Source organism: Dasypus novemcinctus, chromosome 10 (assembly GCF_030445035.2).
Source record: "Dasypus novemcinctus isolate mDasNov1 chromosome 10, mDasNov1.1.hap2, whole genome shotgun sequence".
Taxonomy (NCBI): Eukaryota; Metazoa; Chordata; class Mammalia; order Cingulata; family Dasypodidae; genus Dasypus; species Dasypus novemcinctus.
In genome coordinates this window covers 71094185-71112404 of record NC_080682.1, presented here as the reverse complement: position 1 = coordinate 71112404, position 18220 = coordinate 71094185, and the positions used below count along the sequence as shown (strand labels likewise).

The 18220-nt window shown below is 36.4% G+C and overlaps 1 protein-coding gene across 1 annotated transcript in view; it reads left to right on the top strand.

Moving 5' to 3' along the window:
* The window catches only part of SLC17A6 (solute carrier family 17 member 6), an 86278-nt gene extending 69235 nt beyond the window's left edge, over positions 1–17043 (top strand). Inside the window, exons 13-16 of the mRNA XM_004482444.4 lie at positions 12936–13068; positions 13515–13625; positions 14059–14186; positions 14907–17043. Of these exons, the coding sequence (XP_004482501.1) occupies positions 12936–13068; positions 13515–13625; positions 14059–14186; positions 14907–15242 (708 nt within the window). The 3' untranslated portion in view covers positions 15243–17043. The remainder of the gene's footprint in view (positions 1–12935; positions 13069–13514; positions 13626–14058; positions 14187–14906) is intronic.
* Positions 17044–18220: the final 1177 nt, after the last annotated feature.

The following is an 18220-nucleotide window of genomic DNA, read 5'->3' as shown; positions in this document are numbered from 1 at the left end:
TCTCTTTTTTTCTTTGTTAGTCTAGCTAAGGGTTTGTAAATTTTATTTATCTTCTCAAAGAACCAGCTCTTGGTTTTTTTTATCTTTTCAAGTGCTTTCTTGTTTTCTATTTCATTTAGTTTTGCTCTTATCTTTGTTCTTTCTTTCTTTCTTCTTCCTGTGGGGTTACTTTGTTTTTTTTTTTACTAATTCCTCCAAATGTGCAGTTAGTTCTTCAATTTTTCCTCTTTCTTCTTTTTTTTTGGTGTAAGAATTTATGGCTATAAATTTCCCTCTCAGTACTGCTTTTGCTGCATTCCATAAGTTTTGGTATGTTGTGTTATCATTTTCATTAGTTTCAAGGTAGTTATTAATTTCTTTTGAGGTTTCCTCTTTGACCCACTGTTTTTCTAAGAGTGTGCTGTTAAATTTCCATATCTTTGTGTGAAATCTGGACCTCTGGCCCTTGCAGATTTCCAGCTTCACTCCACTGTGGTCAGAGATATTATTTTGTATGATTTCGATCTTTCTGAATTCATTGAGCCTTTCTTTGTGGCCTAGCATATGGTCTATCTTGGAGAATGATCCATGTGCACTTGAGAAAAATGTATATCCTGCTGTATTCAGGTGTAATGATCTGTATATGTCTATTAGGTCCAGCTCCTCTAATATACTGTTCAAAGTTTTTGTTTTTTTATTGATTTTCTTTTGAGATGTTCTGTCCAAAGTTGATAGTGGTGTATTAAAGTCTCCCACTGTAATTGTAGAGGCATCTATTCTTTCACTTAGTTTTTCCAGTGTTTGCCTCACATATTTGGAGGCACCCTTGTTAGGAGCATAAATATTTATGATTGTTTGTTCTTCTTGAAAGATTATCCCTTTCACTAATATGTAGTATCCATTTTCATCTTTCACAATTGTTTCGCATTTAAAGTCTATTTTCTCTGATGTTAATATAGCTACTCTTGCCTTTTTTTTTTTTTTTTTTTGGTTATTGTTTGCTTGTAAGATTGTTTCCCAGCCATTCACTTTCAACTTTGTTGAATCCCTGGGTCTAAGATGTGTTTCCTGTAGACAGCATTTAGATGGGTCATATTTCCTTATCCAATCTTCCAGTCTGAATCTTTTGACAGGTGAGTTTAATCCATTGACATTCAGTTTTACTACTTTCAAGGAATTATTTATGTTAGCCATATTTTGTTTGGACTGTGTTTGTCATATGTTGTACGTTTGTTTGTTTTCCTTCTCTTTTTGTCTTTTTTGTTGCTCTTACACTCTCCTCCAACTCTGCCTCTCCTGTTTTTTTTCTTTCTTCCTGCAGAACTCCCTCTAGTATTTCCTGAAGGGCAGGGTTCTTGTTGGCATACTCCTTTAATTTCTGTTTTTCTGGGAATATTTTGAACTCTCCATAATTTTTTAATGCCAGCCTAGCTGGGTAGAGTATTCTTGGAAATTTTTTCTTTTAGTACCTTGACTATGTCATACCACTGCCTTCTTGCCTCCATGGTTTCAGATGAGAAATCAGCACTTAATCATATGGAACCTCCCTTGTATGTGATAGTTCTCTTTTCTCTTGCTGCTTTTAGAATTTTCTCTTTGTCTTGAGCATTGGATAATTTGACAAGCATACGTCTTGGGGTAGGCCTGTTGGGATTTATGGTGTTTGGGGTGCATTGTGCTCCCTGGACCTGTACATCCATTTCTCTCAGTAGATTTGGGAAGTTTTCAGCTATTATTTCCTCCAACACCCCTTCTGTCCCCTTTCCTTTCTCTTCTCCTTCTGGGATGCCTATAATATGTATGTTTGTGCATTTTGCATAGTCATTCAGGTCCCTAAGTCCCAGCTGGATTTTTTCTGTCTTTTTCTTGATCAATTCTACTATCTGTTTGATTTCAGATGTACTGTCTTCCACGTTGCTAATTCTCTCCTCTGCCTCTTCTTATCTGCTGCTATTTGCTGAGAGTGTATTTTTGATTTCTTGAACTGTGGTGTTCATCACCATCATATCTGTTATCTTTTTTGTGTATGTCTGCAACTTTCTCTCCAAGTGTTTTCTTCATATTGTTAATCTCTTCCTTTACTTCATTAAATTGGTCTCTAATATATGTTTTGAGATCTTTAATTACTTGTCCAGTGTTCTGCTCCTCTTCCTGGTTTTTAGTTTGTTCATTGGATTCAGCCATGTTTTCCTGATTATTGGTTTGGTTTGTAGTTTTTTGTTGCTGTCTGGTCATCATTTTATCTTGACAGGTTTAATCAGTTCCTTAGCTTCTTTGTCTAGTCTTGGGGATTAATTAGTTGTTGTTCATGCATAAGTGTTATGTCTTCTCTTTGTCACTTTTTTCTTCTTACTCTATTCTCTTGTTGCTGGCTAAGTTCACTTTGAAGGAAAATATTAGGGCCAGGGAAAGCAAAATGAGTAAGAAAAGAAAATGTATAAAGTAGTATTGTTAATAAATGTTAACAGAGCAACAATGTGAGATCTAGGAGAATGGATATTAGAGCCATGTAAGTTGTGTAGTGTTATAGCAGTGAGTACCTATAATGAGACAGTCAACTGAATATAGGGAGGAATACAGTAGGAATTAAAAGGCCAGTGTTTTCCTGAGAGAGGGAAAGAGAAAAGAATGACAGTAATATCAAGTGTGGATAAAAGACAGAAAACAGAACAAATGTATTAGAAATAAAAAGTCAGACAATTTGGGGGCCAAAGAAAGGGAGGTGGAATGTAAAAGAAACAGTAGATGATGGAGGATAGAAAGATGTAGGTGGCTAAAATCAATACACATAGAAAAGAGGAAATAGAGGATGAGGAAATGCAGCAAGTGTGAAGCGCTCCCTGCAGCACCTCTTGCAAAAATCTCTTCTGTCACTGTCTCACCAAATCGATGTCCAGACACCTCCTGCCCTGCAAGCACCCAAAACAGCCCAGTCCAGCCAGACTCCAACCCTACTCAGCCGCTTCTTTGCAGGAGAGATTATGAGGTGCACTCACTCAGATGCCATCTTGCCCCACCTCTCCCAGGTCCTTTTTATTTCTGATTCAGTTTCATTTACCTACACCATTCAAATTTAAGTAAACCATAAATTCATTGAAACGTCTAGCAAGTATGTGTTCAATGCCATCTGAGTATGGGGTCCTTTGTTGAGTCCTGAATGCACTTGTCTGTACTGGCGATTACGTGTCGTTTCTCTTCATCTCATTAAGTAAGTCCACCTGGGCTTGCTACTCATAATATGCCTCTATTTGAAAGACTGTCAGGGAAATGGATGTGGGTCAAGCAGTTGGGCTCCCATTTACCATATAGAAGGTCCAGGGTTCAATGCTCAGGGCCTCCTGGTGAAGGCAAGCTGGTCTGCATGCCAAGCTGGCCCGTGTGGGAGTGCTGGCCCATTTGGAGAGCTGGCACAGCCGGGTGACCTGGTGGGGGAGACAATAAGAAGACATAACAAAACAGGGAGATGAGATGGTGCAAGAAAATGATTACCTCTCCCACTCCAGAAAGTCCCAGGATGGGTTCCCAGATCCGCCTGATGAGAATACAGGCATACACAGAGGGAATACACAGTGAATGGACACACAGCGAGCAGACAACAGGGTTGGTGGGAAGGGGGAGGGGGAGAGGGAAGAAATAAATAAATAAATCTTAAAAAATAAAAAAGAAAGACTATCGGAGGCCTGTCACTGGAGAAAACCTGAGTTTACCTGCATTTAGGAGTAGCTATACTAAGTCTTTTGTAATCCCTATTTCTAAGGAAGCGTTCCTCTATCCTTGAGAAGAACGGGCTGCTTCAGACAGGGCTTTTCTCTCTGGAGTCAATCAAACATCGCAAAGTAGCATTTGGGAGCACTGAAAGGTGTTAGACTTCTCAACAAGGGCTGCTGGAGGTGCAAGTCCATTTTCATAATCTAGGATGAATATGACACTGAGAGGCTATTTAATAAAGTCATGCCTCATGGGGAAAGTGAAGGAGCCAACTGATGTTAATATAGCTCTGTGGTCACTTTGGTCCTGTAGCTCCAATTAATTGAAAATGCTTGAGTAAAAGCTATGGCATTTTCCAAAAACAAAATGTAATGACCAGATGTGCCAATTTGATTCACCTGTTTTATTTTTAACTAAAATTGAGGCCACATTCTAAAGACACAGATGGGTTTGAAGAGTTTAATGAGTCTGGTTATAAAACTCTCTCACTCATCTGAAAAATGTCTGGAGCAAGTGATGGAGGAAAGAGGATAGGTTTTGGATCCAAGCTCTGCAACCATAGTATCAATACATAATTTTGGACCAGTTTCTGAATAATTTTCAGCCTCGTTTTCTTTTCTATAAAATAATGGTATTAATACCTTCTTCCTGAATTTAGCACAATTTAAATTAGATAAAATATTTACACTACAGACAAAACCACAAGAGCAATGGCTCGATCTTCATTCTATGTGTATTGACTCAGTTAAGTCAGAATGATAGATATATACCTCAGCATATGTTCTCCTTGAGAATGATGTTTCAGGGGGAGGCCAATGCTAGGATTAACCAGAAAACAGTTTGAGAGGTCAGATTACAGGAGCCAGCTAAATGAGAGAACAGCCTTTCAGCCTCATGTTTGGGGGAGGAGCAGAGCAGTGTTGAGTGGCTGTTCTTTCTTTCTAGGTAACCTGCCACTTTCTGAGCAGAATATGGATCAGATAGGGTGAGAGGAAATCCAGACTGTGACCCAAAGTAGCAAAGAAAAGGGTGGGATTACATTTAATGATTTGGGGTATCTAAGAAGACTCAATCAGTTATAGACTGAAAACATTTACTCTTAAAGAGCCTTAAAAAAATGAACAAACTACTGTGCAATTATCATGAATAATGATACTGTAAGAGGATTTTGATCATTCTGCTCATCTGGCAAATGATCATTCATCATAAGTCACCAAAAGCTGAGAAGAGAATGGAATAATTTTCTGAAAGTTTTGAAATGCTTGTGGCCCTGCTGAGGTCATTTATAGAATATGTCCACATATTGCCTAAAAGAACTGGAAGATTCAGTATCCCCGAATGTCAAGTCAGTGTGCTAAAATATTCCAAAATTGCTGCCTCTAAAAGTTTAGTTCCTGCTATAAAATCTATAAGAGATATATAAAATTTAATCAAAGTTCTTAGCCTTATAATGATTTTTTAAACATTTTTTTGGTAAGAGAAGCTATAGGTTTACAGCACAATCATGCATAAAATACAGGATTCCCATATACCACCCCATCACCAACACCTTGCACTGGTGTGGAACATTTGTTACAATTGATGATATACGTTTTTATAATTGTACTATTATTTAAAGTTCATGGTTTAACTTAGGGTTCACTATTTGCGTACAGTAATTTCATGGATTTTTTAAAAACTTAGTTTATTCTGTTACCATATATATCTAACATTTCCCCTTTTAATCATATTCAGATATATATTTCAGTGCTGTTAACTGCATTTACAATGTTGTATTACCATCTTTGCCATCCATTACCAAAATATTTCCCTCATTCCAAATAGGAACCCTATACATTTTAAGCCTTTACTCCCCATTCCCTCTCACCATCCCATCCCCTGGTAACTTGGTAATTTATATTCTAGATTCTGACTTTATGGGTTTGCTTATTCTAATTGTTTCAAAATATTGAGATCATATATCATTTATCCTTTTGTGTCTGGCTTATTTCACTCAACATGATGTCTTTGATGTTCATCCATGTTATAGCAGGTATCAGTACTTCATTCCTTTTTATGCCTGAAAAATATTCTATTGTATGTATATATCACCTTTTATTTATCCATTCATCAGTTGATGGACACTTGGGTTGCTTCCATATTATGGCAATTGTGCATAATGCCTTTATGAACATCCGTGTGCAAATATCTGTTCAAGATCCTGCTTTCAGTTCTTCTGGATGTATATCTAGTAGTGGGATTACTGGGTCATGTTGTAATTCTATAATTAGCTTTCTGAGAAACACCAAGTTATCTTCCACAGCTGCAATGTTTTACATTGCCAGCAGCAGTGAATTAGTGTTTCTATTTCTCTGCATCCTCTCCAACACTTGGTATTTTAAGGTTTTTATTTATTTGTTTGATTGTTTTGTTTTGTTTTTGTTTTTTTAATAGCAGCCATTCTAAAGGGTCTGAAATGCTATCTCATTGTGGATTTGATGTGCTTTTCCCTGGTGACTAATGATGCTGACTATTTTTCCATGTGCTTTCTGGTTATTTGGACATTGTCTTTGAAAGATGTCTGTTCCAGAATTTTTCCCATTTTTTAGTTGGGTTGTTTGTCCTTTATTGTTAAGTTGAAGGATTTCTTTATATATTCTGGATATAAATCTATTATTGGATACATGGTATCTAAATATTTTCTCCCATTGTGTAGGCTGTCATTTTATTTTCATGATAAAGAACTTTCAGTAACAAGCTTTCAGTTAATGAGGCCCCATTTATGTTTTTTCTTTTGTTGTTTGTTCTCTGGTATAAAGTCTAAGAAATCATTGCCTAAGGTCCCAAAGATGCTTCCCTACATTTTCCTCTAGGAGTTTGATAGTTCTCTTATTTTAAAATCTTTGATCTTCTTTCAGTTGACTTTTGTATATGGTGTGAGGTAGAGGTTCTTATTTATTTACTTATTTACTTCATTACTTATTTTTTTACTTATTTATTTTGCAAATAGAGAACTTGTTTTCCCAGCACCATTTGTTGAAGAGACTCTTCTTTTCCAATTGAATGGTCTTTATCACCTTATAAAAAATCAGGTAGCTATAAATGTGACAGTTGATTTCTGAGCTCTCAGTTTGATTCCATTGGTCTATATATCTGTTCCTTTTGCCAGTATAATGCTGTTTTGAATACTGTGGCTTTGTAATAAGTCTTAGAATCAGGAAGTGTTAAGTCCTTCACTCTTCTTTTTCAAGATGGCAATAGCCATTCAGGGCCTCTTACCCTTCCATATAAATTTGATGATTGGCTTTTCCATTTCTGCAAAGATTATTGGAATTTTGATTGAAATTTTATTGACTCTAAAAATTGTTTTGGATGGTATTGACATCTTAATGATATTTAGTCTTCCAATCCATGAACATAGAATATCCTTCCATTTATTTAGGTCTTCTCTAATTTCTTTTAGTAATGTTTTCTATTTTTTTGTGTAAAGTCCTTCATTTCCTTGGTTAGATTTAATTCCAGGGTATTGGATACTTTTAGTTTCTATGGTGAATGGGACTTTTTAAAGCTGATTTCTTCTTCCAATTGCTTATGTATAAAACATTTATTATTTCTTGGTCTTAATCTTGTACCACACCATTTTGCTGAATTCATTTATTAGATCTAGGAGCTTTGCTGTGGAATTTTCAGGGTTTTCTCTATGGAGGATTATCTCATCTGCAAATATGGCAATCTTTACTTCTTCCTTTACAATCTGGATGACTTTTATTTCTTTTTTGTGCCTAAGAGCTCTGACAAGAACATACAGTTCAATGTTGAGTAACAGTGGTGACAGTGGGCATCCTTGTCTTCTTCCTGATCTTAGGGGGAAAGCTTTCAGTCTTTCATTGTTAAGTAGAATGTTAGCTATGGACTTCTCATATATGCCCTTTATCATGTTGAGAAAATTTCCTCTATGCCTAGTGTTCTAAGTATTTTTATCTGGAAAGGGTGCTGGATTTTGTTAAACACATTTTTTGCTTCAAATGAGAGGATCATGTGGGTTTTTTTTCCTTCCTTGAGTTAATGTGGTATGTTACATTATTTGATTTTATGTTGAACCACCTTTGCATACCAGGGATAAATCCCACTTGATCATGGTGTATAGTTCTTTTAATATGATGTTGGATTCAGTTTGCTAGTATTTTGTTGGGGACTTTTGCGAAGAGGCAAAGATGCAACATTAGAGAGATTGGCCTTTAGTTTTCTTTTCTTGTGGTATCTTTACCTGGCTTTTGTATGGGGGTGATTATAGAATGAGTTAGGGAGTGTCTCTCCTCTTCAATTTTTTAGAAGAGTTTGAGCAGAATTGGATTTAAGTCTTCTTGGAATGTTTAATAGAGTTTCCCTGTAAAGCCATCTGATTCTGAACTTTTCATCATTGTGAGGTTTTTGATGACCGATTCAATCTCTTTACTAGTTGTTGAGATATTTTATATCTTCTTGGGTCCCTGTAGGCAGTTTGTGTGTTTCTAAGAATTTGTCCATTTCATTTAGGTTATATAATTTGACAAACAATTGTTCATAGTGTCCTCTTATAGTCTTTTTTATGTCAGTGGTTTCATTTCTGATTTTCATTATTTGTATCCTTACTCTTTTTTCTTCATTTGTTTAGCTAAAGGCTTGTTGGTTTTATTGATCTTTTCAAAGAAACAACTTTGGTGTTGATTCTTGTTTTTTTTGGTTTTTCCTACTTGATTTATCTATACTCTAACCTTAGTTATTTCCTTTCTTCTGCTCACCTTGGGTTTAGTTTGCTCTTCTGTTTCTAGTTTTCCCAGTTTTGAGGTCAGGTCTCTTATATTCAGTCTTTCTTCTTTTTTAATGTAAGCATATAGAGCTATCACTTTCCCTCTCAGAACTGCCTCTGCTGTATCCCATATGTTTTTTATCTTGTATTTTCATTTTCATTCACCTCAAGATATTTCCTAATTTTACTTCTGATTTCCTCTTTAACCCATTGGTTATTCGAGTATATTGTTTAATTTCCACAGATTTATACATTTTCCATTTCTCTCTCTCAGTGAATTCTGGCTTTACTACATTGTGATTGGATAATATACAATGTAAAATGTCAATAGTTTTTAATTTATTGAGTTTTCTTTTGTGACCCAACATATAGTCTATCCTGAAGAATGATCCATGCGCACTCAAGAAGAATGTGAATCCTGTTTACATTGGGTGCTGTGTTCTATATATGTCTGCTAGGTCTAGTTAGTTTAGTGCATCATTCAAGTCCTGTATTACCTTATTGATCTCCTGACTAGATGTTCTATCTGTTATTGAGAGTGATGTGTTAAAATCCTCTCCTATTAATGTAGAACCGTCAAAGTCTCCCGTCAAATCTTTCAGTATTTGCTTCTTAGATTTTGGGGCTCTGCTGTCAGGAAAATATATTCATAATTGTTACATCTTCCTGTTGATTGTCCCCTTTATCAATATGTAATGACTGTCTTTGTCCCTTGTAAATGTTTTTGACATAAAGTCTATTTTATCTGATATTAGTTATAGTCACCCTATCTCTCTTTTTGTTACTACTTGAATAGTATGTTTTTTCCATCCTTTCACCCTCAACCTACTTGTATCTTTGACTTTAAGGTGAGTCTCTTCCAGACAGTACATAGTTGGATCATGCTTTTTTGTCCAATCTGCCATTCTCTGCCTTTTGACAGAAGAGTTTAATCTACTTACATTTAAAGGCTATTAAGCCTTTGTAAGTCTTATTCCTTTTTTGTCCCTCACAACTATTAAAGCCTACTTTTTAAAAAAAGATTTATTTTTTTTAATTTATTTCTCTCCCCTTCTCCACCCTTCCCCCCCCCCCCCTCGGGTTGTCTGCTCTCTGTGTCCATTCATTGTGTTCTTCTGTGACCACTTCTGTCCTTATCAGCAGCACTGGGAATCTGTGTTTCTTTTTTTGTTGCATCATCTTGTTGTATCAGCTCTCCATGTGTGTGGTGCCATTCCTGGGCAGGCTGCACTTTCTTTCACGCTAGGCAGCTCTCCTTACATGGCGCACTCCTTGCGCATGGGGCTCCCCTACACGGGGGATACCCCTGCGTGTCACAGCACTCCTTGCACACATCAGCACTGCACATGGGCCAGATCCACACGGGTCAAGGAGGCCCAGGGTTTGAAATGCAGACTCCCTATCCATTGGGCCAAGTTCACTTTCCTAAAGCCTACTTTTATATTAATTTGCTTCTTTGTGTTGTACAATATTGAGTGCCTTTTCATTTCTATCTTGGTATATTTTTTCATCTATTTTCCTTGTGGTTTCCATGGATTTAAAATGCAACATCTTAAAAAATAACAATCATATTTAGTTTAATACCAAATTACGTTCAATAGCATGTACATATACCTTTACTAAAACCCTCTGTCCCCCCATCATTTTTTGTGCTTATTACCACTTACATCTTTATACATTGTATGTCCCAAAACCTAGATATATCATTTACTTTTTTATGAGTTTTAGCCCCTATAGGATGTAAAAAGTGGATTTACATACCAAACCGTATACTACAATAATACTGGCATTTATAATTACCCAAATGGTTACCTTTACCACAGGTCTTTATTTCTTTATGTGCTTTGAACTTTCCAGTGTCTTTTCCATTCAGTCTAAAGAGCTCCTTTCAGCATTGCTTGTAGGACAGGTCTAGTGGGGATGCATATCCCTCAGCTTTTATTTATCTGATAATGTCTTAATCTCGCCTTCATTTTTGAAAGAGAGACTCATTGGATATAAAATTCTTAGCATAATGTTTTCTTTTAGCACTTTAAGTATGTCTACCCACTACCTTCCAGTCTCCAGGGTTTCTGGTGAGAAATCAGCACTCTAATTGGGCCTCCCTTGTACAGAACTCTGCTTCTGCTGTTGTCAGCGGCACAGGAATCTGTATTTCTTTTTGTTGAGTCATCTTGCTGCATCAACTCTTCGTGTGGGTGGCACCATTCTTAGGCAGGCTGCACTTTTTTTTTGTGCTGGGCAGCTCTCCTTTCGGGGTGCACTCCTTGCGCATGGGGCTCCCCTACGCGGGGCACACCCCTGCGTGACAGGGCACTCCTTGCGTGCATCAGCACTGAGCGTGGGCCAGCTCCACACGGGTCAAGGAGGCCCGGGGTTTGAACCGCGGACCTCCCATGTTATAGACGGACACCCTAACCACTGGGCCAAGTCCGCTTCCGCTAAGCTTCTTGAATGTGCATATTCACAACTTCTGCTAAGTTTGGGTAGTTCTTTGTCATTATTTCTTTGACTATTCTTTCTGCCCCTTCTCTTTCTTCTCCTTCTGGGACTCCCATAATGTGTATATTAGTGCCCATATTTCTTTTTCTTTTCCACTCCTCAGTCTAACGCATTTCAAGTATCTTGTCTTCAAGTTCATGGGTTCTTTCTTCTGCCAACTCCAACCTGCTTTTGAAACCCTCCAGGGCATTTTTCATTTCAGTTAATGTGCTCTTCAATGCCAGTGGTACTGTTTGGTTCTTTTTAAAATTTCAATCTCTTTACTTAGACTCTCATATTGTTTATTCATTGTTTTCCTGACATCCTGTAGTTCTTTTTCTGTACTTTACTTCATCTCCTTGAGCATTTTTAATATCATTTTGTTAAAGCGTTGTTTGGTATGTCCATATTCTCATCTGCCTCATTGGCGTTTTCTATATTTTTATACTCTTCCTTTGGATATTTCTTTGTTTGTCTTGTACTCTTTTGTTGCACATTGTACATTTTAATATTTTAAAATGTTAACTCTTGGAATTACTCCATGGGATGTCTTTTCTCTGGTTTTGTATCCATCTGGTGATGAGACAGAGGTTTTCTTGAGCTTTAGCTCTCCTATCAAGAACATCTTCCCATGGTGAATGCAGGGTGCAGGGTTTTCACTGTCTTTCTGTGCCTTTGTCTTGTCCTGAGTTTTTGCTTATTAGTTGTTTTGGAGTTAACCTGTTTACAGGAGTTTGGTTGTCCCCTCTGTTTCCCAGGAGACAAACCCCCCTCTCCTGGGTATTTGAATCAATGGACCTTTGTTCCAGACTATCCACCTCTATAGTTTTTTTTTTTTTTTTAATAGTCCTTTCCTTGTCTCAAGTGGCTTTTGCCTGGAGGGCAAATTCTGAAAGGAGGGTCACTTCAGAGAGGATATCACAAAGTCAGTATTTCCCAGCCAATACAGGGTCAGAGACCCACAAGGAGATGTAGACCAGCTCCAAAGTGCCCTGGGGAGGGTAACAGAAAGAGTATCTAAAGCTTCTCCAATGGCTCTCCACAGCTGAGCTTTCCTGGACTGCCCAGCAAATGCAGCCCTTCAGCTAACTGTTCACCACAGCCCTGAGAAAGTGCTTGTGTCTTTAAATCTCCATCAGCTCCACCCCTATCTGAGGAGGATTGAAACAACAGTTGTGCTCCCTTTGTCCATGGTGGGTTGACACAATAGCTGCCCTCAGAGCCATAACCCAGCTATCTGACTTTCCTAATTAAAAGCTGTGGTCAGAGATTAGCCATGCTTACTCCTGTCCTTGGGGAAGAGGACTTTTACATCCCTTACTGTCATCAGCAGCTAGCCAGGGACAGACCACACATAGAGAACAATTTATAATTCTTTACCATAATTTATCCGCCTCTTCTTTTCACTCTTTCTTGGCTGCTGTACAGTGTTCTTTGGCCCTCTGGAATTTCCAAATAGTTGTTTCAGGCAGTTTATGCCAGCATAATGGCTATTTTGGTGGATGGACTGAGTCCTTGATCTTCCTCCTCCACCATCTTCCTTGGAAGTGCCCCCTTGTTGCCGTAATGAACTTTTAAAATGAATTTTTAAAATGCAGCCTCTTCAAGATTTGTTGAATATATTTCTCCTCCCCACCTTTCTATCTAATAATGAATTTGTGCAAACAAATTTAAGAATGTAAAATAGACATGTAATCTCGCTCACTCTGTGGTAAGATTAACTATGGTTGATTCATAAACTCAAAATTTACTGACTCATATCAGCAAAAATGAGTATTCCATTTTCCTAGAAAAATGGATAAAAGTAAATGTCCTCAGCTTTTTAATTTATTTCATGGAAGTTTTACTTATTCTGGGAGAGAGTAAATGATTATTTGGAGACAGTTTTTCCCTTTGCCTGTCCATAAAGCATTTATGAGGGATTCAGAAAACCAAGACCATTAAATTGCCACCAGTATTTATGGTCACATATATTTATGCCCTTGTTGTTTTTTATCAGGTTGGCATGCTATCTGCTGTTCCACACTTAGTAATGACTATTATTGTGCCTATTGGAGGACAAATTGCAGATTTTCTAAGAAGCAAGCAAATTCTTTCAACCACGACAGTGAGAAAGATCATGAATTGTGGGGGTAAGTATATAAGTATATAAGTGGTACTAGGATACATTTTTAGTTCACTAAGTTCTGATTTACATGAGTACTCATTTTAATACTCATCTTAAATTACATAGTTGCTGTTAAATTTGTGCCTTCATTATTCATTTAAAATCTTTTTCCCTTCTTTAAATGCTTCATTACTCCAGTTTTAAAGAAGTCTATAGTAATGTATCATTTGCATGTAACGAACTTGGCCTTTCCCATCAATGAGACTTGATGTTATTTTGGATGTTTTAACACCACAAGGAAAGCTTTAGTAATCATCACTGTGCATAATTTTTTATTATTGTTCCTGTGTTAAGATAGACTTCCTGGAGTGGAATTGCTAGGTCATTATGTACGAGAATTCTTAGTACTTTTGGCTCATTGATAAAGTTCACACAAATTTCTCAAGTGTTTCCATATGTTTGCTTCTGAAGGTTTTGGCATGGAAGCAACACTGCTTTTGGTTGTTGGCTATTCTCATACCAGAGGGGTAGCCATCTCATTCTTGGTACTTGCAGTGGGTTTCAGTGGATTTGCCATATCTGGTAAGATATATTTTAGCTTTGCTTTTGTGACATCCTTTTATTTTGGCTTATGATAACACATGTAAATTTTCTATTTCCTTCTTTGTTATTTTGACTCTTGAGAAACTTTTCTCCACATATTTCCATTAGAAAATAAGAATAATAAAATATCTAGAATATTTAATTTGAATTTGTTACTACTCACTTTCCCCTGTTTTTTTTTTCTCTCCTCTCTGTGAAGTGAGCATCACATATTAAGTACCAGCTGAGAAATCATATCTCACTCCACTCCCAACATATCCCTGAGTAAGGTCATCAAAATGTAGTTTTAAACACATGCTATATACCAGGTCGCTTATAAAGAGTTGTAGTAGGGTAGTAGAGAATAGTCTATAGACACTTATTTCTGAGAGCTTTAGGATTATCTGAATCAAAGCTTATGTGTGTATTTCAGGTTTCAATGTTAACCACCTGGATATTGCTCCAAGATATGCCAGTATTTTAATGGGCATTTCGAATGGGGTAGGCACATTGTCAGGAATGGTATGTCCCATCATTGTTGGTGCAATGACAAAGAATAAGGTAAGATAGAGCAAAATAAATGTTCAGTTGTGGAAAAGTCTCTCTCATGGCTGGGAAAAGAGTTCATACGTCCTCTTTGGCATTCTCTTTCTGGTCCAGTTACCTCAAATCTGAATAGCAGAGATAACTGAGGCTCAAAAGAAAATATCTCCTTAGGAACTCTGAGGGAGCCCACTTCCCCAGCCAATAAGCAACATGCTTCTTGACACCTGTTAACATTTCTGATATCCCTGGAGAGGCAAATACACTGTTTGCTCCTAGCTTATTAGATAAGGCAAACAGGAGTCTTCTAAGTTTTATTTGTAGAACTCAATTGAGACTCATCTGCAGTTATCCATGGACAGATATTATTACGAGCTATTTGTCCTTATGTTGCAGTGTTTCAAAATTAAAGTTTGTCTGAAGAAAAAAAAAAGGAATGGGAGAAAAAGGTAATTAAGTCAAAGAAAAGGAAAAGAAAGATTATGAGGTTTCTTTTTAAATTCATCAGCCCATAGATATATTTGGAGTTTTATTTCAGAACTTTCAGATTTTAAATAATGGAGATCCTAATATTCTATAGTGTCTTTCTATCAGTATTTTCTTTCCAAAATTAGAACATGGGTTTTCTGTGAAGATAGTATTTTTATGAAAAGCTTGATAGTGGAATATTCAGTGAAGATATTAAACTGTTCAACCATGAGAAGGTTGTTCTCTGATTGCCACTTTTTGTCACTGCAGTCACGTGAAGAGTGGCAGTACGTCTTCCTGATTGCTGCCCTGGTGCACTATGGTGGAGTTATATTTTATGCAATATTTGCCTCAGGAGAGAAGCAACCCTGGGCAGACCCTGAGGAAACAAGTGAAGAAAAATGTGGATTTATCCATGAAGATGAACTCGATGAAGAAACAGGGGACATAACTCAAAATTATATAAATTATGGTACCACCAAGTCCTATGGTGCCACAACACAGGCCAATGGAGGTTGGCCCAATGGGTGGGAAAAGAAAGAGGAATTCGTACAAGAAGACGTACAAGACTCATACACTTACAAAGACCGAGATGATTATTCATAACAAAGCTACTGGCTGGATTTATTTTTAGTGTTTGTGATTAAATTAATTGTTATTGCACAAAAAAAGTGTGGTGTAAACATGTAAACATATTACTTGACAAAGTCCTGTAAAAATGAAAACAAAACAAACCCACAAAGTTACCATCAAGTGCAATCTGTGGAAGTTGTGAAATTCAAACATTTCCATTCAGGTCATTCATTGTTGTGTTTGTAATTTAAAGGTTTACTGATCAAAATCGTAGAAACAACTAGTTACTCATTGGATTCATATGAGCTAAAACTCATTGCCATTTAATAAAGCACAACTAAAGCAGATGGCACATTCCATCCTGCAAAGGTTAGGAAGCCAAAGCTACTTGATCATGAAAAATGCACTTATGTATTTTGTTACACTGTATTGCAAGATATCACTCAGAAGTCCTGTTTTTTGTTTTTTGTTTTTTAAAGAGTGATACTGTCATGTTTGCTGCATCAGGTTTGGCAACGTTTATTACATGTAAAGCATGAAGTTGGGATATTCTCAATTGAAGACATATGTTGTGAGCTAGCAACTAGCAAGGTATACGAAATTCTTATTGGGATTACCTAGCATAAGTTATTTTGCTGGACCTCAAAAGGAATATCTTGCAGTGTTTTATATATGAACTGCTTGGGCACAATCACTTATTTCTGTGAAAGAGACCTTGTAGAGCGAGGGGTATGCTTCATGTTCTTCCATGCATTTACCTAACAGTATAAAACACTTCACATTTCAATAAAATCTGACTTTTCATGTAGCATATCAGATAACTTTTTTGCAAAAAAATATAAAAATGAAATAGACTTCAATGTATTTTTTATTACAACTTTGTACTGGTTGTAACTTACAATAGGAAAAAAGATGTATACACATTTAAGAATCTAATAAGAAATTTACTGTGGAGAAATAGCCCTTAAAATGCAATATTAACAACAAAGGAAGTAGAAAATGGTTTAGATATCCTTCTTCCTTAATACTAAATACTATATGAAACTTGTGCCACAGAGCTATATATAATATGAAAAGATAAACTTAATAGAGATATTGTAAGTAGAAAATTTTATTATTTTAAAGTCCCATTTAAAATATATTTGTCTTAAATACATAGGACAATAAATTATATAAAAATAATATCTATATATCTGTATATCTTATACATATCCATGCACAGAAACATAATAAACAATCTTCACATGAAACCAAAAATAGCATACACCTAATGTTGGGTTAGGGGACTGCAATTTCTACTTTCATAGAGTCATAGAATTTTAGATGGGGAAGAGGCATTTTGCTTGTTATTTCTTAATATAACGAAACAGAAATCGCAACATTTGTGTACCAAGCAATAAGTGCAATGCATAAAATTTCCTGTCTGTATATTATCTTCATTTTGCTTGTAGTAGCTGTTTGGGTGGTTGAAATACCTTTTTCTTTTTAAAGAGATAACATCATACCTCTAAATAATGTTCTAAAATGATAATGCATTTCCCAATTCAAATTGAAATACTATTGGTGTATTTAATTGTCTCTTCTGGGTATTTGATCTGTTCATTGTATTGTGCTAGTGACTGGAGACCCTGCTACTGCAAAATATAAAACAAAGTTTGTTTTAAAAATGCAAGCCATCCTTGACCTTAATAAAAATAAAAATATCTTTTGCTTTGCGTCTCAAAGTGATGTAATGTGATCATAGCTTTTGTTGTGTTGAATGAAAAGATGTGGATTGTTATTTTGTTGCCACAAAGTATTAATAAAATGCTCTATTTAGCCTTTGTTAAAAAAATACATTAATTTGGGTTTATTTTATTTAGTTTGTAGCTTTAATGTGAATTTAGCTGGGGAATGCCCCACAGAAACCAAATCTATGCTCTTTTTAGCCACTTGATTTCTTTTTTTTTTTTTAAGGTACTGGGACCAGGGATTGAACCTGGGACCTCCTATGTGGGAAACCAGCACTCAACCACTGAGTCATATCAGCTTCCCTGACTTTTCCCTTTTGTTTGCTTGTTATTTGTTCTTTATTGTTTTTAGGAAGCACCAGGAACCAAACCTGGGACCTCTCGTGTGGGAAGCAGGTACTCAACCACTTGAGCCACATCCGTTCCTGCCACTTTATTTTAATGGAAGAATGTGGTATTCTTTAGATTGTATGGGATGCAGTTCCACAGAGAGAGTTTTAAATCAAGAAGTAGGTCTTGAGTCCAACCCCATCTTCCAACAGTCATCTTCTCACAACCTCTGCTAAATTTAAAGAGTTCTATTTAAGGGAAAACCCCCAATTTGTCACTAGCAATGATAATACCTAATGTTAATTCCACACATACCTTGTGTTGGGTCCTGCCCTAAGCATTTTATGAATAGCATCCTATCAACTCCAAAATGACCTTCCAAAGTAGGTATATCTTTTTATTCCCAGCTTACAAGTAAAGAAGCCAAAGTTCAGAAAAGTTAAGTCACTTTCCCAAGGTAAAATAGAATAAGGAGATATAATGTTTCAGTCAAACCAGCAAGTGGTGAGAAAAGTTTATCTGAAAAGGTGATCATTTAATTCAGATTTTATAGAGACTGAAAGCATTTAGCTGCTGAAAGGGACTTATGAGATGATTATTTGACTTCCCTTACTTAAGAAATGAAGACACTGGAGATCAATAAAGGAAATTGACCTGCTCAAGGGAACACAGAGAATATTACGGATTTGGAACTATTATAATTAGCTGTCCCTTTGTTATTTTTATTTTCTTTTTAGCCAGGGTTTTAGTCAAGGAATTAAGTAAATGAATTTTATTTATTTATTGCTTAATAAACACTATCTATCTCTCTACCTATCTATGTATCTTTTTATTTACTGCACGCATACCACTAAAACCACAGAGTGAGTGGGAGTTAGGAGGTAAAGGAATATGTTTTCTCTTCCAAGAATCCTCTGCATAAAAAACACTGGTCAGAGATCCATCCTGGGC